At 38.0% G+C, this 24,853-nt stretch overlaps 1 protein-coding gene across 3 annotated transcripts in view; it reads left to right on the top strand.

The window, feature by feature from the left end:
* The first annotated feature begins 202 nt into the window (after positions 1-202).
* HMCN1 (hemicentin 1) overlaps positions 203-24,853 on the top strand; it is a 464,969-nt gene continuing 440,318 nt past the window's right edge. For 2 of the 3 annotated variants that reach the window (XM_077901922.1, XM_077901921.1), the window contains exon 1: positions 205-835. In XM_077901922.1, the coding sequence (XP_077758048.1) occupies positions 562-835 (274 nt within the window). In that variant the 5' untranslated portion in view covers positions 205-561. Of the gene's footprint in view, positions 836-24,853 lie in introns of all 3 variants that reach the window. The other variant, XM_077901923.1, reaches the window with a different exon arrangement.

The raw sequence follows: 24,853 nt of genomic DNA, 5'->3' as shown, positions 1-24,853 counted from the left end.
GCCGAGGAGGGCGGGCGGGGGGCGCCGCTGGCCAATCAGGAGGCGAGGCCGCGCCGGGCTTCCCTCCGCGCTCCCGAGCGAGCGGCGCACAGTGGAAAGTTGGGAGCCGGAGTGGCTGGCTCCGGCGGCGGCGGCGGCGAGGGCGAGGGCGCGGGCGCGGGCGCGGGCGGCGGGGGCGGCGCGGGCGGCGGGACTGGGCGCGGCGCCGCAGGGCTCGGAGCGGCCCCCGGGGCATGGGCCGGGCGCGCTGCCGGCTCGGAGCGACACGCCGCGCGCGGCCCGCGGGCACCCAGCCGTCCCGGAGGAAGCTGCGTCCAGACAAAAGCTGCCGCCTCTCCGCCCGTCGGCCCCTGCAGGGCTTCGGCGTTGGTGCCGGTCCCCAGCGGACTGTCGCCTCCAAACTTTTTCGCTAGGTCGGAGAGAGCGTTCGAGAGCCTCATGAGTTGCTCGGAGAGGAGACCCCCTGCGTGTTGTTGAGGAGGGCTGAGCCCTGCACTCAGGCGCCCAGGGAAAAAAAAAAAAGAAAAAAGAAAAAAAAAAAAAAAAAGGAAAGAAAAGACCATGATCTCCCGGGACATTGTCCCCACCGTATTCCTGTTTGCTCTTCTTTATTCCTCCCTAGCTCACGATGCAAGCCCCCAGTCCGAGCCCGAGCCCGGGGCCGGGGAAATTCCCGAGGGGGCCTCCACCTTGGCTTTTGTGTTTGATGTGACTGGTTCCATGTATGATGATTTGGTTCAGGTGATCGAAGGGGCTTCCAAAATTTTGGAGACGTCTCTGAAAAGACCTAAGAGACCACTTTTCAACTTTGCTTTGGTGCCTTTCCATGATCCAGGTAAGGGAACTAACGATTTATTCTTTGTGTGTGTGTTCTTTCTCATTATGTCTTATGCTAAGGAATTATTTCAGGGTTGGGAAGTTTCCGAACTTTTATTTATTATTTATTTATTTATTTATTTTTAAATGTGTAGCTGAAAGCCATTGTAACAAAGAGTTGCACTTGGCATCTCTCTTTGCTCCCCGATTCCTACTCAGGTCTTGTGCAGTGGTCCCTAAACCTGGAAGTGTGGAATTACAGCAAAAACCAGAACCCGGAGTCCTGAGCAAGGACGTGGAAATTGGAGTTCATTGGCTTTTTAAATTTTAGAGCTAAAGAATGCTTAATTATGAAGGCAGACTTGGACATGGGCATCCAGCAGCGCTGCTCTCGGCTAACTAACATCCCGCTTGAGAGCACACTCAGGATAACGCTCACATTAGAGAGGGAAGAAAAACCTGTTGTGTGAGACACTGGGGAGCTTGTGAGTAATTACTAGTGGAACCGAGGAGATGAAAATAAGAGAGAAGCCATTCATTTCTTAACTGAATCTATGCATCTTTGCCCCAAGTCATCACTAGGTAGGTTCACAGATGGGCAGAAACATTGTGTCCATGTCTCATCTAGTAGAGATGCATGTAATTTGGTTGTGGGTACTCTTTAAAGGTAGTCAAAGCAAAATAACTGTACTTTCCCCCCTAAAGTCATGGGTTTCAGTTGCTCCGCTGTTATAGGATCCTATTTACTTTATCTCAGTTTCTATTTCTAGTGGCACCTTTCTGGAGGCTCAAAGGAGCCCCTCACTGTCATTGCTGAGGGCAGCTTTGCAGGGGGAGCCCTGGGGCTTTTGCCCTCTGACATCCACCTGAGTTTCATTAGCGCAAGTCCCTGCCCAGTTGAAGAAATAAAGCAGTGGTTTCTTAACGGTCCTCCCCCACTGTTCTCCCACATTTTTCCTGGTTTGAAAGTCTCTCTCTTCACCCAAAAGACCTTGACTCAACCTCTTCACAATGGGAGCTTGATATTGAGCATCTCAAATTCTTGCTTTGTGCATTTTGATAAACATATGAGTTGAGATGATTGCTAGGTCTTAAATGTGGCAGGTTCCAGCTTTCTTAAAAAAGTGGCATGGGGGAGAAATTAAGAGGGAAATAGAACTTTCTGGGATTTTTGGTTGTTGTTCTTCAGATGTTGAAAATAAGAATTTGGGCAGCCCTGGTGGCTCAGCGGTTTAGCGCCGCCTTCAGCCCAGGGTGTGATCCTGGAGACCAGGGGTCGAGTCCCACATTGGGCTCCCTGCATGGAGCCTGCTTCTCTCTCTGCCTCTCTCTGTCTCTGTCTCTCTCTCTCTGAGTCTCTCATGGATAAATAAATAAAATCTTTAAAAGAAAATAAGAACTTATCCTACTTTTGGGGGGCATATAGAAGAGTAAGGTAGGTTTTTCTATATTGATTAAACATGAAATGTTCTGTATATTTGAATAAAGAATTAAATGGTCATTTACTGTTTTACTGTCTTAGTAAGACACCTCATGTGTTATGTTTCGACTTATTAAATGTCAAGATGCCAGTTGCGATGCAGTTCAAGACTTTTGCTGTTTTGGAATAGCTTAAATATGTTATTTCTATGGGGATATAGCTGAAGTTGGCTAAAAAGTAAAGTAAAAATTGTTGTCTCTAATTAACATCACAATTCACTTTTCTCCAAAAGACTCTTATGAAATGACGTTGCTGCAAACAACTCAAAAATCACCCCAAGTCATAAATGGAAACTAGATCATCATGATATTTTGATGTGATATGAAAAATTATTGGAATAAATTGTATTGTGGTGTGCTGCTTTCCAGTTGTTACCAAATGGGAAAGTATGCTATAGTTGACTTTCCTATAGTTTAGCAATCATGTTTCAAAGTGGGGAAAACTTGGCACGCTATAGCTTTTTTGAAATAATATGAGAAAATGATTAAATTGGTTCCATAAAGTTAATTGCATGTATAATTCAGCAGAATTAACATTATTGTGATTCAAAGTAGAGAGAAGTGGCCAAGTGTTTATATTTTCTAAGGCTATTTAAATATTTTTGAAGATAAAGAGAGAGATACAAATTAAAACATACTAATAGCCTTTAATTTACTTTGCTGATTCACTTTACTGGATTATAATATCATCTTTGTGTGATATTTGTGTGTTTGTGTATATGGTGTGTATAATCATTAAGAGTTTTTGATTCTCTTGTACTTTTGATTGGTGATCAGCATGGAATGACACAAAGAGCCTTGAATGGGGATTGGCTGTTTTACTGAGTGACATTAGAGAAGTCAATTTACCTCTTTGCTCAATTATGAAATGAGAGAATTGGATTTGAGCATCTCTAAAGTTCACTTCTGACTATGACATTTTATGGCTGGCTGTTTTACTTGTGATGGTTTTTCATGCTCCTAACACCTATCTTTATGATTGGGTGCTACAACTGACATGGAGAGAAGTATGTGGACTTTAATACAATAATTATAACCTTGACTACCTATAGCTTTTCAAACCTGGGTAAGATCTGAGATATGCTCGAAGGCATTTGACAAAAGCCTGTAGGCCTTTGCACATGATTGCTTTAGACTTCTGCATTACAGTTTGGCTCAAGGTGTATGTTTGTGGGTGGGGGCAAAAATTAAGACACATGGAAAACACAGACATACATGAAGTAGAAGTCTAACAAGTTAACAAGGAGGTGGTAAAATCATTCAGAAAATGTGCATGCAAGGAAGCCAGTGTCAGAGGACCAAAAACACACCCATGGTAGGAGGAAGGATCAGGGAGGATGAGGATCATGAAAAGTCAAGCCAACCGTTTTGATGCTGGCTGTGGTTAAGATGGGTTTTTCACTTCCATAATTATATTTACTGTATTCATTTCTAACAGTTTTATTGAGATATAATTCCCTTCCTATATAATCCTTCATTTAAAATGTATAATTCAGTGGTTTTTAGTTTATTCCCAGGCGGGTGCAACCATCACTGCAGTCTGGAACATCATCACTTCAAAGAGAAACCCTGTGCCTTTAACTTATCATTCCCTTAGCTTCCTATCATCATCCTCCCAGTACTTAGCAAGCACTAATTTACTTCCGGTCTATAGATTTTCCTGTTCTGGCCTTTCATCTGAATACGGGCTTACACTATGTGGTCTTTATTGACTGACTTCATTCACTTTAGCGTAATGTTTTAAAGGTTCATTCATGTTATAGCATGTGTCAGTACTTTATTTCTTTTAATGGCTAAATAGTACTCCATTGTGTGGATATACCACATTTTGCTTACCTGTTAATCCATAACGGCTCTTTAGGGTTTTGGCTATTATGAATCATGTTTCTATCAACATTAATGTACTAATTTCTGTGTGGATATATGTGGTGTTATAATTTATAATAAATATATATTTGGTCTTCATTCCCATTTCTTGCATAGAATTCCTAAAACCCTTATAATATCCTAAGTGATGAGAGCCATGAAATTGTCTTTTGTTGTGTTAATGGAATGACTTTTGGATCCCACCTATGGATGGAGGCTGGTTGCCAAGAGGTTCAACCATGTGATTAGAGGGATAGAATTTTTAGTCCCATCACTGACTTCTGGGGAGGGGAGAGGAGTTGGAGGTTGAATCAATTGCCAGTGGCCAGTGACTTAGTCATGACTATGTAATGAAACCTCCATAAAACCTCAAGAGGACAGGGTTTGTATTGCTTTGGGTTGGTTCACATGTGGAGATTTGGGGAGAATGGCACTCTCAAAGATGGCATGGAAGCTTAACACCTCTTTCTACATACCTTTCCTCATGCATCTCTTCCATCTGGCTATTCCTGAGTTGTATTCTTTTATAATAAACTGATAATCCAGTGGGTAAGTAGGTTTCTTGAGTTTTTTGAGCCACTCCAGCAAATTAATCAAAGTTAAGAAGGAGGTCATGGAACCTCTGCTTTATAGCCAGTTGGTTGGAAGTACAGGTAACAGCCTGGACTTGCAGCTAGCCTCTGAAGTGGGGGTGGGGGGGGTGGGGGAAGGGGCGGGCAGTCTTGTAGAACTGAACCCTTAATTTGTGGAATCTGGTGGTGTTGGAAAATAGCTTGTTGTGATGTGAGGAAATCCTCCATCCCCACAATGAAATTGGGTGCTCACAGCGCAGAAGAATGTATGTTTTCATTTCTCTTGGGTCCACAACTAGGAGTGGAATTGCTGGATCATAGTGACTCTATGTTTAATTGAGGAACTGCCAGACTGTCTCCAAAGCCTTTGTACCATGTTCCATTCCCACCAGCATGGAAAAGCGTTCTGATTCCTTCACATCTTTATCAACACTAGTTTATTATCAAACTTGTTGAATCTTACATATTCTTTTTTGCTGTGCTTTTTACAACACTCAAATTTCCGTCTTTCTCAGCACATGATTTTGAGGAGGGCCAATGGTCTTCCTCTAACTACAGCTCCTTTTATCACTCAGTTTTCCAATTCTCCTCTCTGTAAGACAGGTGCAGTATGTATAATAAGTCACTTTATATAAAGGAAAATTCCCTTCTTCTCTTTCATTATGTCTCTGTCTTCCCCCCCCCCCCAGGATATCTTTTATCTGTCTACGTTCATTCATTCACTCACTTACTCACTCACCTGTTATGTTTCCAGCATTGCTTCAGACACTGGGCATACAGTTATCTGAATAAAACAGACAAATACTAAAAAAAAAAAAAAAAAAAACAGACAAATACTTCTCTCATAGAGCTTCCATTCTCCTGGGAGGGAAAACAGGCAATAAAGAAAATAATCAAAACATATATGGTGTGTTTGTTGGTGGTAATTGGCCTAGAGAAAATTAGAAGCAGAACAAGAGCATGAGGAGTTTGAAGTGAGTTGAATGTGCTGATATTTAAAATATGGTGATCAGGGAAGCTCCCAGTCGAAAAGGTCACATTTGAACAAAGACTTGAAGGAGATGAAGGAGGGAAGGAGCAATGAGGATATCTGAGGAAAGACTTTTGCAGGTAGAGGAACAATAAATGAAATGTTCTGAACATGGCAAGAGTATCCTGACATGTTCAAGGAACTGTGAAAAAGATCAGTGTATCTAGAGCACAATGGGGAATACGGGGAAGTTAGGAGGTGAGATCAGAAAGTTGGTGGGGCACTTGGTGAAAGGGCTCATAGGCCACTGTGACTTTGGCTTTTCTCTGAGTGAGATATGAGCCATTTTAGGGTGTTTTTTTTTTAAATTTTTATTTATTTATGATAGTCACACAGAGAGAAAGAGAGAGAGGCAGAGACACAGGCAGAGGGAGAAGCAGGCTCCACGCACCAGGAGCCCGATGTGGGATTCGATCCCGGGTGTCCAGGATCGCGCCCTGGGCCAAAGGCAGGCGCCAAACCGCTGCGCCACCCAGGGATCCCCCATTTTAGGGTTTTGAACAGAGTAGTAACATGATCTGACTTATGCATCCACATAATCATTCCATTGTAGAGCAAGGGTAGAAACAGGGAGGGTAGGAGACTATGGTATCATTTAGGAGATTATTTTATCAAAAAGGTGGCATATCTTGGTGAAGTTGGTAGCTGTGGAAGTTTGGGAAAAGAGTTGGATTCTGTATATATTTTGAAGATTAAAACCAAAAGGATTTAATGATGTGTGAGGAAAAGAAGACAAGGCAGATGCTGAGGATTTGTTTTGAGTGAGTGGAAGCATACATAGCATAGCCATTTACTGAGATGGAGAAGAATGAGCAAGAAGCAGATTTAAGAAAATTTTGGGAGGATGAGGCTTTTATTTTTGGATATCATTAAGCTTGAGATGTTTTTTGGTATCCAAGTGAAGATATTAAGAATGCTGTTAGATATATGAAATTAAGGTTCAAGGGAAGAGGTCTGGGTCAGAGATATACATTTGGGATCCAAAGGGGTGTGTGTGTGTGTGTGTGTGTGTGTGTGTGTGTGTATATATATATATATATGACATTTAGGGCTGTGGCTGTGAGTCTAGATGAGCCACTGAGGGATTGATTAAAGAATAATAGTAAAGGTACCCTATATATATATATATATATATATTATATATATATATATATATATATATAGTAAAGGTACCCTTATATATATATAATATATATATAGTAAAGGACCCTGCCCTGAGATAGCAGCAGAAAGACGAGGATCAACCAACAAAGGAGCCTGAGAAATTAAAGTCAGTGAGGGAGGAGAAGAGTTTATTTATTTATTATCCTAAAAGTCAAGAGAGGAAAGTATTTTCAGGAAGAAACACTAATTGGTTAATTAAGAGGAGAACCGAGATTTGGCTAGTCAATTTAGCAATGTGGAAGTCATTGATGACTCAACAACCATAGTGAAGTGTAGTGATGCTCCCATGTGAAAGCCTGTTTGGCGAGAATTCAAAAGAGAATAGGAGAAAAATAATTGGAAATCTTTGGAATTATATTGTTGTTTCCAACTACTGGAATGGTTGCTTTGTTCATGAAGCAAAAATTGAAATAGTTTTGATAAATGATTCAACCAGTATTTTACAAAGTGCAAATTCAATGTATTAGAAAGAACATCTAATTTGGAACAGAAGATTTGTTTTCTTTTCCTTAATCTGTCATTTGAACAAATCATTTAACCTTGCCAGACTTCTGTTTCTCTATCTATAAAATTAGTGCCTTGGTAGGTTATTATTAAAGTTTGTGATTTTAATGACTAATATGGTGAAAGATAAGTGACTGCAAAGAGATTCAAAGTAGCAAGGACTTGATTCATTTGGAGAAATATCAAAGTTATTCATCTTTGCACTTAAAGAGTTTCATTGTAAAAAACCTGTGAATCTTCAGTAACTTGGTATGATTCTTTCCACAGGATTTACAGTGTTAAGAAAGCACTTAAGGACTTTTATGAAAAGATTCTCTTGGAATATTTTTTCTAGGCAATAGCATAATCACCAGAAGCCGTAATGAATAAAAAGATTTTTACAAAGAAAATATTGTACATTTAGACTTTGAAAACCTATACAAATTTATATGAACTGAATTTCAAATTGAAATGTTTTGAGTTCCGATAGTATAGGAAAAAGAGCTACAAAATTATTAGTCTCCTTTTGCTTCTAGCATATTCTACAGGAAGAAGGATTTTCATGAAGAAAAGGATTGGTCTTTAAAGTCCAAGAGAAATCCAGCCAAAGGCAATGAACTAACATTTAATGAGATATTTTGGCTGGAGGATGATAATTTCATTTCCTAAGGTGATAGAATATTTTAACCCAAGAGAGTAGATACTATGTCTCTGGATGTTTTCTGAGGATATGTAGAGGTGTTTTTCTATGTACAATGAAAACTTTCTCCCAAAATATATAAGGACCAAATTTTGATAAATCCAATATGTTAAATGTGTTAGGGATGTTTCTCTCTAACCAAAAACTCTCGGACTCCCACAGAATGGTGTTTTTTTTTGTTTTTGTTTTTGTTTTTATTTTTTGTTGTTGCTGTTAAGTTGAGGAGCACCTTCTAATTGATTGTTGGTAAATCAGAATTTGGTTTTGCTTGTGGTTTGTCTCTGGTCAAACCAACAATATCCATCCTCAGTGGTCTTTATAATTTTGCTTACCTACCTTTCTCTCTGACTTGACATTAACCTCCTTGGGCAAGGACTGCTCCATTTATCCCACTACACAAAGCATGTGTTCTTTGCCACACTGGTCCCTTGAACACCTGACCACTGCTTTCTAACTGGGGAAACCGGCAAAAGAATTTAAAAATATAAAGATGAGCCATCATATTTATTGATTCATCCACTTATTCTTACTCATCAGTCAATAATAGACTTCTTACTATTTGTCAAGGACTGTGGTAGGTACTTTTGATGAAAAAATAATGAGACATAACTTACAAGAAGTTAACAGTCAATGTGGAGAAGAACAAGAGAAATAGCAATATTATATTATATACCATGATACATTTTATAGTGGAAAGAAGAATAGGGTGCTGTGTGAGCCCAAAGCAGTGCCCCTGATTCAGAATTCAAAAGGTGATGGTCCCCACAGGGTTTCTGAAGTATCGCCTGGGCTGAAACCTGAACAAAGTACACAAGTAAAAGCAGTTTATCAAAATATTAAGGAGTTTGGATTTCATCCCGAAAGCTATATGGAGCCTGGAGTATTGTAAGTGAGGAGTGACATAATTGGGCTTTCATTTTAGATCTTTATCTGTTGGATGGATTGGAGTAAGGCGTCCTGAGAGCTGAGAGATGAAATCTGAGGCTATCACAGTAATTCATGGGGGAAATACTGAATGGCTTGGGTATAAGAAGGGAGGTTATAGATTTCTGAGCTATTAGGAAAGTCCAGTGGACTGGATTTAGCCCTTAGAACATGGGAAAAAGGAAATCCGAATCACTGTTTAGGTTAAAATATGCAATTGGCATGCAATTGAAGAGAAAATGTATATAAAGTTAACTTTAAGAGACACTGTCAATCTTAGGCTGGTTGTCTTGATAATAAGCTCCTTATACATTAACTTGCCTAAAATAAAATTGCAACCAAAAGTGTTGGGCCGGGGGGGTGGGGATCAACAATGAAAATGAGAGTACAACCAAGTTCTTTAATTGTAGTATAATTGACATATAGCATTAACTTCAGGTGTACAACCTAATTATTTGTTATTTGTTTATATTGTGAAATGATCACCACAATAAGTCTAGTTAACATCTGTCACTATACTTAATTAAAACAATTTGTTCTCTTGTGATGAGGACTTTTAAGTTTTACTGCTCAGCAACTTTTAAATATGCAATACAGTGTTGACTATAGTCACCATGCTGTACACTGTATCTTCATGACTTACTTGCTTATTTTTTAACCCCTTCACCCATTTGACACCTTCCCCAACTCCCATGCAACCACCAGTTTGTTTTCTGCATCTATGAGCTTGGTTGTGTTTTACAAGTCCATGTATAAGTGAGATCTTAGGATATTTGTCTTTCTATGTCTGACTGATTTTTTAAAAAAGATTTTATTTATTCATTCATGAGAGACAAAGAGAGATAGAAAGAGAGAGAGAGAGAGAGAAGCAGAGACACAGACAGAGGGAGAAGCAGGCTCCATGCAGGGAGCATGATGTGGGACTCGATCCCAGGTCTCCAGGATCACCCCTAGGCTGAAGGTGGCGCTAAACTACTGAACCCCCTGGGCTGCCCTGTCTGACTGATTTCACTTAGCATTATACCCTCTGGGTCCATCCATGTTGTTGGAACTGACAAGATTTCCCTCTTTCTTATGGCTGAATAATATTTCATTGTAAATATACACACACTTCCTTTATGGACTCATCCATTGATGGATACTTAGGTTGTCTCCATATCTTGACTATTACGAATAATGCTACAATGAATATGGGGGTCCATATATCTTTTTGAGGTAGTGTTTCTGTTTTCTTCAGATAGATACCCTAGTGGTATTGCCAGATATTATGGTTGCTCTATTTTTAATTTTTTGAGGAATCTGCATACTGTTTTCCGTAGGGGGCCGGACCAGTTTACATTCCCACCAACAGTACACAAGGGTTCCCTTTTCTCCATATCTTTGTCAACATTTGTTATTTCTTGTCTTTTTGATAATGGCCATCCTAACAGGTGTGAGATGATACCTCACTGTAGCTTTGGTTTGCCTTTTCCTAATGACTAGTGATGTTGAACATATTTTCATGTACCTGCTGGTCATCTGTATGTGTCTTCTTTGGAAAGATGTGTATTCAGATCCTCTGCCCAGCTTTTAATTGGATTGCCTGAGTTTTTTGCCAAGTTCTATCTAAGGTTCAGAATGTTAGCTCATTCTACACTTAAATAACCAATCCACCCATTAGTAACATTCTAACTGTGGCAATAGACTGTTTATCTTTATAAATATGTAATGATGTCATTACATATTTGGATCATACCATTAACTCTCCTTGTTTTGATTGCATGCTCACTGAACAGCCTTCTGATAATTTAACACAATGCACTTTCCTTATGGGGAGAGAATGCGCTGGTCAGACTTGTACATACATCAGATTCACTAGACAGTTATATTCCTCACTGGTAACTCATACTTTGGCATACCAGTTTTATGCATCAGTCTGTAGTGTTTAAAATATTCTGACAGTGTCAAGTTCAAATTTTTGAGTTTGCAAGTCTGAGAGCCAGACCTTGGTTGGTGGTGAATATTACAAAGTAAATGTCTCCCTGTGTGGGTCTGTTTGGGTGGCCTGTCTGTCTCCAGGTATCATTCCTCAAGAATCTCCAACTGTCAGTGTTAGTATGAATAGTGCCAAGGAGCTGTTCTGTCCACTTGAAACTTATATAGATGACAGCTGAAGCCATTGGAATAAATGAGATCATCCAAGGAGAGTATGTACACTGAGAAAACAAGGACAATAGGCTATGGAGAACACAAGCATTTACAAGACAGAAGGGAAATTCACAAAGGATTCTGGAAAGGAGAGTTCAGGAAAATAGGAAGAGAAACTTGAAGGAGCAGCATTTGAAAATCTAAAAGTTTATTAATTTTAAGCGAAAGAAGTTGTCGATTCTCTCCATTTATAAGGTTACTAAAAATAAAAGTTAAACTCATAGGCTGAGGTGGGTAGTTCATTAGTGTTGTGGAGCTATGAGGCTGAAATGGGTAAGAAAATGATGCTAGCAAGTGTAGTCTCTTTATTTCATGAAATATAACATTGTGGTTAAAAGCATGGGCTGTGGAGTCTGATGCTTGGGGCTGAAGCCTGGCTCCATCATTTACTTGTTGTAGGATCTTAATTTCTTTGTGCTTAAGTTTTGGTAACGGAATTGTGAGAATGTGAGGATTAAAATAATAGATGTCTAAAACTTAGCACAACCCTTTGCACACAGTAAATTCTCAGTAAACGTTAGTTATTGGGACTTAGTTTTGAGAAAAGCACTTTTTTTTAATATAAGAGAGAGGGGAAAGAGGAGAGAATGTTTAAGTACTGCTGGGCAAGAGTCAGTAGAGTAGAAGAGATGGAAAATGCCAGAGAGAACAGATAATTTATGAAACCAGGACTTTAAGGAAGCAAGAAGGGATAGGATTCAAAGTAGAGGGATTGGTTGTTGGCAGGAGAAGACCTTCAGTTCCTTAGAGAAACAGATCACAGACAGGCATGGTCATGGATGAGCTGGTAGGTGGGGGTGCAGGATGTTGGGTCACTTATTGTCTGATGGACTCTTTTTTTTTTTTTAACAGAAACAGAATAGATAGTCATTTGATGAGAGGAGGGAAGTGGCAGAGGTTAAATAAGGGATTTTAGAATAATAGAATTTTGGAGGTAGAAGATGACTAGGGACACATAGATTGTTTCTCAGGATAAGTATAGTTCAGAAGATGAATTTGTAATGCTTGAACACTGCCTAGCTATGCGATTTCTTTAGCAGCTCTCAGCAGCTTGGGCATAACTGGTGAGGTTGACCATTGCATTGAATCAGGACTGGGATTTTGTTGAGCAGGTGTGACTGAAGGAATAGGATATGGCTGAGAAGGATATTGATTAAGAGAGAGACTGAAGTGATAGATCATGGAGTCAGATTTAGATATATTGGACTGACAAAGGTAGAGATGATGCATGTGAAGGACAATATGACAAAGAAGTTGAGGTCATTGGTGAATAATAGCCAGAGTGACTATCAAAGAATTTAGTTTGCAATAGCAAAGGAAATTTGGCTAGAATGAAGATCATGGGATTAGATCAGGGAACTTGAGTCTGCAGAGTTGAATGTGGTTATTAAAGTAACCCAGATATAACAGAGCTCAGAATGATGAGGAAGATAGTCAGGCATCACATATTTATTTAATATGAATTATTGAGAAGTCTCCAGGTGACAGTTGACAATGATGAAGAGGGTTAGAGGGTGTTAGAGGTGGCATGCACCCCAAAATGGCAGATGTTTTCTCTGAAAGTAGAGAAATAATGAACTGGGAGTGGGTAAAATTCTGACCCACCTCCTGACTCAGTGTATCTGAGATGTTGGAGAATGAGCAGACCCCAGTAGGACTGTTGGGGAGGTGGTGCCATCCAAGGACAACCCTGTTTCAGCTAAAGTGGGAGGTAGATGGAGAGTTCTGTGGGAAGATGGGTTGGAAGGTCATGGGATTTGTGAGGGCATAGGATGGTGAATGAATGGGTCAAGAGAGGAAGCAGATTAATGAGAAGAGGAATATTTTGCATTTGAAGCAGCAACCACAGACAATCGTGACATAAAGCAGGGTGAATACGCTGGTTGCAAAGTCTAACCGAGGCTTGTGTATAAATTTAAGATACAGGTCAGACCCTGGAAGTGTTGGAACCTTATGAAGTTAGCAACTGTTGGCAACTCTGAGCGCAGTATGGCTAGTAGGGACTCCAGAGGAAACATCTCATCTCACATGTCTTATTGACATAGGCGAGTAGCATAATTTTTATTTCTAGTAAGAACAGCTACCATTTTAGTTTTTTGAGTGGTTACTAGACCAGAGAATGAGCTAGATACATTCCGTGCTTTATCTCATTTAAGACTCACAAAAACTCTTGAGTGATAGATATTATCTTTGTTTTACATATGAGACAACTAAAACATATATTACATGAACTTTCACAAAATGTACAAAATCTGGAAAAGAATAGCTTTCTATAAGTTATTTTTTTTTTTGCCACTTTCTTTTGTTGTGAAAAATGTGTAAGATTGTGGGAATGTACCCAAGAAGGCATAGCAAAGGGACCACTGTGTGAGTTTGCTTAAGGCTGCCAATAACAAAGTACCACAAACTGGGTGGCTTAAACAACAGAAATTTATTGTCTTACAGTTCTGGAGGTTGGAAGTCTGAAATCAAGGTGTTGGCAGGGCTGTTTCCTTCTGAGGGCTGTGAGAGAGAATCTGTTCCATGCCTCCCTCCTAGCTTCTGGTGCTTTGCTGGCAATCTTTGGTGTTCCTTGGCTTGTAGATGCACTGAATTCTGCCTTCATGTTCACAGGGTGGTCTCCCCGTGTGTTATGTCAAATTTCTTTTTTTATAAGGACACCAGTCATATTGGATTATTGGCCCACCCTACTCCTGTATGATCTCATCTTAACTAACTACATTTTCTATAACCTTATTTCCAAATAAGGTCACATTCTGGAGTGCTAGGGGTTAGGACTTTAACATGCATTTTGCTGGGACACAATTCAACCCATACTGAGACCACTCAGTAAGTAACATTAAGAAAACAAAAGTCTTTAACTCTTACGAGTCAGTTTGTTCTAGAGATTTCTAATAACAGTGTTTGTATCAGGAGTATCATGGACTCTAAGTTCTAAACCCTTTTTGGATAGGAATGGGATTCTCAATGGAAATTTTGGAGAGAGGCATCAATATAGTGGTTGTACTGTTTAAGTCCTTAAAAGTAATTTGAATTTTTAAAAAAATCTGTGCATTTTACTCTTAAATCATTTGGTACTTGAATTCATTCACTCTTAAAACATTTAATTAAGCATTATTGATTTTTTTTGGTGATGTTGAGACATTTAATTTTGAAATGGAGAAAATTATATAGGAGCTAGGAATTCTGAGAATTACATGTGTGTTCCAAAGTATTTGAGTTTGTATACCTCTAGGTTTCTTTTCTTGGAAACTTCAAACGCACTAATTGGAGCAATTTTTCCACAGCACCAAATCTCTGAGAGCTTACCTTTAAGCACTGTTTTATAGCAGGTGGGAGGAGTTCCTTGAAGTTCGCTGGCTGGAAGGAACTCTGATTACCACTGAAAATGCCTCAGGGCAATGGTAGCTGTTTTTGCCAAGATCTGACCGGGTGAGGCCGGTTAAATGAGACTTATGGGTGATGGAAAGAAATAAATTCATGAGATGGCTTTTATTCTTTAATTTTTTTAAAACTAGGTAGAAAGTCGAGACAATACATTATTTCAAGAAGCAATAGAGAACAGGATTCTAAAAAGTATTGCAGTATCTGGAATATCAATTCTTAAGATTCAAAGTGAAGTCTGTTTTGTTTTTTGTTTAGTTCATTATTTTTACTTCAAAGTCCTTTGCCAGAGCACACAGAAAACCTCATTTCTATTGTTTCGTATTCCCCAGAGAGCCTTCTCTGCTCTTCTTAGGTGAACATGTTCACCACCCCCTGGATCAGATGGTCACACTTTTGCCTTTAAGTTTTCTCCTAAGCCACACCCTATGTTGGAATGTCTCCTGTGTGCCAGACATTTTCATTTCTAGAATTAAAATATTCTTCAAAATTTCACCTCTTCCAAAGAATTTTCCTGGATTATTGGAAAAGTGTCATTCAACATTGAGATCCCCATTTACATTTATTGTACTTTTTATGGACTTAATTTATGCCTTTGATAACCTCACTGCTTTTTTTTTCTCCTTCTACATTATAATAGTTGACTTGATTAACAGTTGACTTGATTTATCTTGACAAAGCAAAATTTGATAGTTAGACAGGATTGCATAGATTTTGAGTGAATGGAGTCTAAACTCAAATAGACCAGTGTTTGATTATTAGTAAGTTACTAAGTTCTCAAAGCCTTAGTCTCCTTACCATTATAGGGAGAGAAACAGTCACACTTCCTTGTTGAGTTGTGAGAATTAGAGGAGAAAATGCACTAAAACATTTGGTATGAAGCCTGACATAAAGTCAGGCCTCAAGAGGATTTTTCAAAGGAAATAACACTTGACATAGAGTCAGAACACCTGGGGCTTGGCTCTGTAACTGGACATGTCCTTTGACCTCTTAGAACCTGTTTCCTTCTGTCTAAAATAAGGATATAATCATTAGTGTGCTGTTAAATGGTAAACCACTGGCTCTGGAGCTGGGGGTGGGGAGGGGTCTTCATTTATAGCATTTGACAATTTCCATGTTGTAAATACTCTGCCAGTGCCAATTTCAAACTACCACCATGATGTCACTGGATGTGGAGCTGAGAATAGATGTGCACAATTGTCTCACCCAGCCTTCCACAGAGGGGGATATTTATGTTGAAAGGAGGTGGTATTTTGAAAGGACTTAGTGTAGTAGGTATTCACTAAATGTTAGCTTCACTTTCCTTGGAAAAGTCCTTTAGAGGGATAGAATTATTGACTGTAGAATTAATTATGTTGGAGGAAGCAACATTGTCTTCTCCATGACAATTTGAGAAATTTCAACAGTAAATAGCCATAGAGACCACAGGCAACACCAGTGCAGAAGTGGAACAGGAGGACCCAGCACCTTCTTAAATATTCACTGGGACATCCCAGGTGCTGGGATGTGAGATATCTCACATCCATCAGCATCCCCTTTCCACACCACGTGCATGTTTTCCTATGTTCCCCGACTCAGCAAGGGTGCTACCGTTTTCTCACAGCTGTTCCAGACAACACCCTTGGAGTCTTCCTGGACTCCTCTCTTTTATACCCCACTTCCAGTCACTCTGCAAATTCTTTTGGCTCTGTCTTCAAGTTTTAGTTTGACCACTGCTTACCCCCTCTACTCTGAGTCACTTTAACTGATCTCCCTGTTACTCTCTCCAGAGCTGTCAGGGGAGCTTTTAAAATGAAAGGCAGCTCACACTATTCCCCACTCCCCTTTCTGAGCTTCTTATTTACTTTTAGCATATTGGTATTTTTATTAATTCTTACAAGCCAAGCACACACCCTCTCCAGAACCATTGCTGTTCTTTCTTTCCCCAGAATCTTGATTGGCATATATCATGACTTCATAAAGCTCCTGGCTCAAAGTTACCTCCTCAGATAGGCCTTCCCTGACCACCAATCTAAAATAGCTCCCCATACAACTCTGTCCTGTCAACCTGCTTTATTTTTTCTTTTAATAAACTTAGCACTGCTTAACATTAGAGATGATGTGAATCCATTTATTTGAGGTCTATCTCCTCCACTCACTATAGACACCATGAGGGCGGAGACTTAATTCTCATGCATGAATTCCCTAGAGCCTCACAAATAAGGCTCCCTGACTTATAGAAGGCACTTAATACATAGTTATTCAGTGAAAGGATGAATTTTTGTAAATGTTCCATGTGTACTTGAAAGAAATTCTTTAATTGTTGAGTGCCACGTTCTGTATATGTCCATAAGATCAAGCTTGTTAACTATGTTACTCACATATTCTCTTTATAGTTAGTGCCCAATTGATCTATCAGTTTTTGAATAAATTATATTAAAATTTTCCACTGTGATTGCGGTTTTGTTAATTTCTCCTTGGAGCTCCAATCAGTTTTTGCTTTAAGGATGTATTGTTAGGGGTATACTGGGTCAGGATTATTCTATGTTCTTTGTAAATTCTCCATTTTAACATTAAATATGGGGTCATCTTTATCTCTAATACTTTTGCCTGTAAATACATTTTGCTTGGTATTCATAATGCTATTTCATATTTGGTTGGCATTTTTGACATATATCTTTTGTCCTCTTGTTTTCAAACTATTTTTGATAATCAAGTTTCATCTTGTACTTTTATTGTGATTATTTATATGTTTGGACTTATTATCTTATTTTTTGTTTTATATTTGCTGTGATTTTTGTTAATCCTTCCCCCCCTTTTCCTGCTATTAAATGGAATTATTATGCTATTGTTTGATAATTATAGATTGCATTTCTCTTTTATCACCACTACTCTTAATTTAGTTGACTTAATGAACTCAGTTAGTGTCTATGCTACTGTGTAAAACAAAGGCATTGGGATGCTTTATTCCAATCATCTTACTCCTACCCTCCATAGTATTAACTAGTATATTAGATCCATCTTGTTTTTGAACCCTAATGAGTCATTTCGTTTATTTTTTATTTTTATTTTTATTTGAGTCATTTCATTTATATAGTCAGTGTTTGTATAGGTTTGACTTGTTTACTAATTTCTTTCCTTCTTGTTACTTCTAGCTTCCCACTCTATTTTGGATTCTTACATGTTTTTACCCATTCTTTCTTAATTTCCTTACATTCTTTAGTCATTTCTTCCAGGAATTTTATATAAATTTTATGTAAAATTGTATATAAATGTTAGTTGATAATCTCAGGAGTTTCCTGGGTAAAATTCTGAACTAGCCCCCTGTACACAGCAAGCAAGGAAAGACCAAAGAAAGAGAGGCCACTCCAGATGGGTAGGTGGCAGGTTTAATAAGCAGGGGAGCGTATGATGCTTGTCTTGGGCAGTAGCAAGATGAATAGTCCTCTACATCTATCCCCCCACCCCCAGAATCTTAAGAGTTTATGTAGAGGCCTTCATGGGGTTCAGTCGTGTATACAGTTCTAATGGTCTCAATAACACATTATTCTCTCAAGGCTTCATCCTTGAAAGTAGCTCCTCATGTGGGAACAGTGGGTCAAATGTACATTCCAAGAATGGGGAGAGGGTGAAAAGCCTCCACCTTGCATTTCAATCTGTGGTCACCTCCTTTCCATGATCTCCTTCAGCAGTAGGAAATTCTTTTGGTCTTTTTTTTTTTTTAAGAATTTATGTATAGCATCTTAATTTGTGACTAATAGTTTAGTTACTATAGGGTTTGGTATCTAACTTAGCCCATTGAATATTCTTTTATTGTTTTCTGACTTCTTTTGTTGATGAGAAATCTTCTGTCAGTTTAATTGTTCGTTTTTGGTTAAGCTATCTTTTCTTTCTGATTATTTTAAGATAGTCTCTTTGCTTTTTTGTTTCTGCAGTTCCTTAAAAGTGTCTCAGCATGGATTTGATTTTGTTTTTCCTGCTTGAAACCTGGTTTGCCTCTCCAACCTGAGGACTTGTTTGTATTCAATTTTGAATAGTTCTTATCTTTCAAATACTTCATCTCTTTATTCTATAATGTCCTCTTTATAAAATTCTATTAAGTATATTTTTGGTCTTTTCATTCTGTTCACCAAGCTTCCTTATCTTTCTTTCATATTTTCCTTTTTTTTTTTTTTTTCCTCTTTGGTGCATTCTTAGTAATTGCCTCAAATTTTGCGTACACTTCTCTTCATCTCTATCTACTCCACTATTTAAATCATCCATTGAGTTTCAGTTTATTAAATAAATTTTTTAAAGACTTTATTTATTTATTCATTAGAGATACAGAAAGAGAGACAGAGACAGGCAGAGGGAGAAACAGGCTCCCTCCAGGAAGGCCGATGTGGGACTTGATTCCAGGACCCCAGGATCACGACCTGGGCCAAAGATAGACACTCAAGCACTGAGCCACCCACTGCCCAAGTTTTCAATTTCAATAACCAGTTTTTTATTTCCAGAAGTTTCATTCAGTTCTTTTTCAAATTTGTCTATTTTATTTTTATCATATATTCTTCAATATTGTAGTCTTGCTACAATATTGCGTTGCGTTATTGCTACCTCTTACAGTGGCACAAATTCTCTCTAAGTATTTGGTGTACTGACTCTCCCTCATTGTGATTTGTTTCCTTGTGTGGTTGCTAATTGTTGACTGTGCATGCATCTTTAGCAGGGAGGCTAGTGTACTACCAGATTGTGCACTACTGGTGTTTATAGAGAGGTTTACATTTGCTTTTGTTGCCGTCTTAAAATTACTTTGTGGGGTAATTTTTTTGGCTTTGGATTCTTGTACCATAGAGTTAGTACACTCCTACTAACCCTTATATGTTTCTGGTCTAGGATTTCAGTTTCTCTCAGGAGATTTATTCACCCCGTTAGAGACCTGGATAGATGGCCAAGTTTTCTTGCCAATTTTCTAGGTTAGTGAGAGGAATTTTACCTGGTCCCTGTTCTGCTGATGCGGCTGAGATTTAAGCAGAGTACTCTGTTGTAGTTCTCTGATCCAAAAGAGCTGATACCAAGAAAATTATACCTATATGACATTAAAATTTTAGCAGCCAAACCCTCTATCAGGATCTGATATGCTCTTTTGTTGCCATGGTGACAACAGAAGTTTAATTCTGATTTGAGTTCCTTTTTTATTTTAGGTGACTAGAAGATTTCTCATTATTTTTATCACTTAAGTCTGGCTGTTATATTAAAAAGGAAACTTTATATTTTATCCAGCATTTCTGTTTTGTAGGGGGAATGGCTTCCATGTCCGCTTAGTCTGCCACTTCTCATATATTCACGCTTTTTCTTGCCTCTGTATTTTTTCCCGTGTCCAGAATTCTCCCATTAAAAAAAAAAAAGATTTTCTTCATAGTAAAATGTTTGCCTACAAAGCCTGGATTATCTCTCAGGAGAGCTTTACTAAGTTTTCAAGAAAAAATAATCAAAATTTTACAGAACTACTTCCTGGCAGTAGGAAAAACGGGAACACTTTTCATGAGATTGGCATAACCCTTGTACCAAATAACTAATAAGGAAATACAAGAAAGAAAAATCATAGGTTAACTTCCCTCATAAGTCTAGATGCAAAAATTCCAAATGAATATTAACAAATTAGTCTAGAAATACATAAAAAGAAACTTAAGTAATGCCTAGGTTGTTTTTATGCCAGGATGAAAATGATTAGTTTCACACCAGAAGTAAATCATTATAATTTATTATATTAGTGGGTAAAAGGAGAAGAATCATATGATCATCTCAATAGATTCATTTGATATATATCAAATGTTATATATGCTTTCATTATCAAACAAGGAAACAGCTCTTAGAAAAGTAGGATATGCAGTAACTTTTTAAATCTAATAAAAACCTCATAAAGAACTCATCTAAAATAATTATCATATTTGATTGTTAAACTAAGATTTTTCCATTGAAATTATAATCAAGTTAAAGATGAAATAACATTTAACTATACTGTATGTATACAGATGACACAGTTTTCATTTCCAGTATTATTTACTTATGCCTTCTCTTTTCCTTATGGTCAGTTTAGATCAATTTTTCTATTTCAAGGAAACAGCCTCTGTTTTCTTGATCATCTCCAGTTTTTTGTTCTTATTTTTATCAATTTGTGGCCCTATTTTAATTATTTCTTAAGCTTCCACTTTCCTTAGTTTTGTTCAGTTGTCCCTTTTTATTTCTAAATTTAAATGTTTATTTTTACCTTTCTTATGATACAGATATTTGAGGCTTTTAACTTTAATTCATATGTTTTCTATATTTTTATGACCACTTTAGGTGCATTTCCGAGATTTTTATCTGTTGTATTTATATTGTTGTCCAATGCCATAACTTTTTTAAAGTTCCATTGTGATTTCTACTTTAACCATGTCTTTTTTAAATGGGACTTTGCAAAGAGAACTTTTTCCGTTTAATTTTATTAAGTTTTTAATTTTAATTCCAGTGTAGTTAACATAGATTGTTATATTAATTTCAGATGTACAATATAGTGATTCCACAATTCTATACATTATACAGTGCTCATCATGATAAGCATATTCTTAATCCCTTCACTTATTTTATACATCCCCCCACTCACCTCTCCTCTGGTAACCATCAGCGTTTTCTTTATAGGTAAGAGTGTACCTTGGTTTGTTTCTTTCTCTCTTTCTCTTTTTTCCCTTTGTTCATTTGCTTTGTTTCTTAAATTTCACATATGATGAAATATGATGTTTGTCTTTCTCTGACTTATTTCACTTAGCACTATACTCTTTAGCTCCATCCATTTTGTTGCAGATGGCAAGATTTCATTCTTTTTATGGCAGAGTAATATTCCATTTTGTGTGTGTGTGTGTGTGTGTGTATACACCCTCTTTATCCATTCATTAGTTAGTGGACACTTAGGCTGCTTCCATAATTTGGCTATTGTTGATAGTGCTGCAATAAACATAGATGTGCATATATCTTTTTAGTTAGTGGTTTCATATTCTTTTTTTTTTTTAAAGATTTTATGTATTCATGACAGACACACACACACACACAGAGAGGTAGAGACACAGGCAGAGGGAGAAGCAGGCTCCATGCAGAGAGCCTGACATGGGACTGGATCCTGAGTCTCCAGGATCACACGCTGGGCTGAAGGTGGCGCTAAACCAGTGGGCCACCGGGGCTGCCCATGTTTTCATATTCTTTGGGAAAATACCTAGTAGTGAGATTACTGGGTCATAGGGCAGTTTTATTTTTAATTTTTTAGGAGCCTCCATACTGTTTTAGGAACCTCCATACTGTTTTCCACAGTGGATGCACCGGTTTGTGTTCCTACCAGGGGTTCACAAGAGTTCCTTTTTCTCCCTGATTTGCAGTTCCCTTATGATAAGTGATGAGCATCTTTTCATGTGTATCTTGGCCATCTAGATGTCTTCTTTGGAGAGATGTCTGTTTATATCATCTGCCCACTTTAAAAAAATTACTTTGTTTTATGGGTGTTGAGTTGTGTACGTTTTTAATGTATTTTGGGCACTGACTCTTGATCAGTTATGTCATTTGCAAATATCCTGTCCAATTTCATAGATTGTCTTTTTGTTTTGTTGATTGTTTTCTGCGCAGATTTTTATTTTGATGTAGTCCTAGTAGTTTAATTTTGCTTTTATTTCCCTTGCCTCAGAAGAATGTTGGAGAAATTACTATACTATATACTATATACTATATACTATACTATATAGTACAGATACTATACTATCTGTACTATATTCTAGGATTTAAATGGGTTCAGGTCTCACATTTAGGTCCTTAATCCATTTTGAGTTTATTTTTTGTGTATGATGGGAAAAGTGGTCCACTTTCATTCTTTTGCATATAGCCATTTAGTTTTCCTCACATCATTTGTTGATGAGACTTCTTCCTATTGCATATTCTTGCCTCTTTTGTTGAAGATTAATTGACTGTGTAATCATGGATTTGTTTCTGGGCTTTCTATTCTGTTCCATTGATCTATGTCCTATTTTTTTGTACCAGTACTATACTGTTTTGATTACTACAGCTTTGTAGTATAACTTGAAATCTGGAATTGTGATATCTCTACAGCTTTGTAGTATAACTTGAAATCTGGAGTTGTGATATCGCTAACTTCATTTTGTTTTGTTTTGTTTTAAGACTATTTTGGCTCTTGGAGGTCTTTTGTGGTTCCAATGCAAATTTTAGGATTATTTACTCTAGTGCTATGAAAAGCTCTGTTGATATTTTGATAGGGTTTGCATTAAGTTTGTAGATTACTTTGGGTAGTATCAACATTTTAACAATATTTGTTTTTCTGATTCATGTGCATGGAATGAATATCTTTCCATTTGTTTATGTTGTCTTTAATTTCTTTCATCAGTGTTTTATAGTTTTCAGAGTATAAATCTTTTACTTCCTTGATTAATGTCATTCCCAGGTATTTTATTATTTTTGGTGCATAACCATCTGTTATTTAAGAGTGTGTTTTTTAGTTTCTGAACATTTGTTTTTTTCTTTCTGTTCTATTCAAAACAATTTATTGAGACTTCTTTTGTGAACCTGTTTGGTCAGTTATTACTTTTGAAATATTTGAGTGTGTTTGAAAATCTATAGTATTCTCTGCTTTTTGGATATGTGATTTTTTAAAGATTTTATTTTTATTTATTATTTTAGAGAGAGAGAGAGAGAGAGAGAGAGAGAGCTGGGGAGAGAGAGGGAGAACCTCAAGCAGACTCCACGCTGAGTGTAGATCCTGACTTGGGGCTTGATTCCACAATGCTGAGATCATGATTTAAGCCAAAATCAAGAGTCGGATGCTCAACCCACTGAGCCATCCAGGCAACATGTGGTGGATATATGATTTTTTACATATATTTTAGATAAATATGTTTAGATATTAGAGAGAGAGGCAGTATAACATGGTGGTTAGGGACACAGGTTCTGGAGTTGACTTCCTGAATTTCAGTTCTGGCTCTGCTACTTACTAGTTCTGTGAACCTGGGCTGTGGATAAGAATAGTACATTCTTATAGGGATTGTTGTCAGGGCTAAATTAATTAATATATAAAATATTTAGAACAGTTACTGGCACATATTAAGTGCTACAGGATATGGCTAAAAAGCTATTGTTCAAATCTATATTTCTGATTACTTTTATGTGCTTGCCCTGTCCATTTGAGATGGAGGTATGTTGAAATCACTCATGATTTATGTTTTTCTCCTTGCACTTTGATCAGTCTTTACTCTCTTTGTCATAATGCTATAATGTGTGCATGTAGAATTATTATAATATTTAATTACTGGATTTATTAGTTTGTAGTATCCCTTTTAATGTAGGGCTTTCCCTAATCCAGATGTCTTAGTGGAGATTAGAAAAAGGCACATCCTGTGCGTCAGGCACCTTGACCTAAGGCCAATTCAGGAGGTTGTTCATGATGCCTTATAGCTTCTCTGCCAAACAGCATCACAACTGGCCAAAACCTGTCTAAGGCTGTATTTCATTGGTTTTCCACTGGAGGGTGCTGCCAAACTTCAGGGTACAGTGCTGGGGTAAAGGCTCTAGAACTCATCCTTAGCCACTGTGAGACCATCATGTGCTGTTTGGACATTGCTGGATGAGGCTGGGAAACCTAGAGTGTAAAGCCTCAAGTATTGCCTTATCAGCTGGCAGAGGAAATCACAGTGGCTCTGACAACCACACCTGGAGTTCAGGAATAGTCTGAGGACTGTGGCAGGCCTGGGCAGCCATGCCTGATGAGAACTGGAGGAGATTCGGAAACCCATTATTCTCTGGGGCTGATGGGGTTCCAGGGAGATGGAAATGGGAGTGAAGGGGCTACTCGCGAGGGAAGCAGACAGACCAAAGTTGTTATCTCCTGTGCAGCAAACTCACAAGGCTTGGGCATTTCTAGAATATCAAATCTATCAGATGGACCGGAAAAGCTGTCCAAATGAAGGTTTGTCAGTGGAAGATAATAAGACAATACGAATGGGTTTGGGAGGTGAAGCCTGGAGAGATACTTTAAGCCAGGATTTTTGTAGGGCTTCCATGGTGAAATTCTGAGAAGAGAGAGTTGTTAAGGGCTTTAGCCATTTCAGTTTCTTACCATTCCTCTTTAAACATTCATTCTCCAGTCAGAGACTTTAGGTTTTCTGTGCACATCTTTTCTGCCATCGTGAATTTACTCTTGCCTTTCTCATAACCGTATGGAGATACTGGGTCATAAAGACACTTTTTTATCTCAGAAAA

Source organism: Canis aureus, chromosome 6, assembly GCF_053574225.1.
Source record: "Canis aureus isolate CA01 chromosome 6, VMU_Caureus_v.1.0, whole genome shotgun sequence".
Classification (NCBI taxonomy): domain Eukaryota; kingdom Metazoa; phylum Chordata; class Mammalia; order Carnivora; family Canidae; genus Canis; species Canis aureus.
This window is presented reverse-complemented; position numbering and strand designations above follow the sequence as displayed.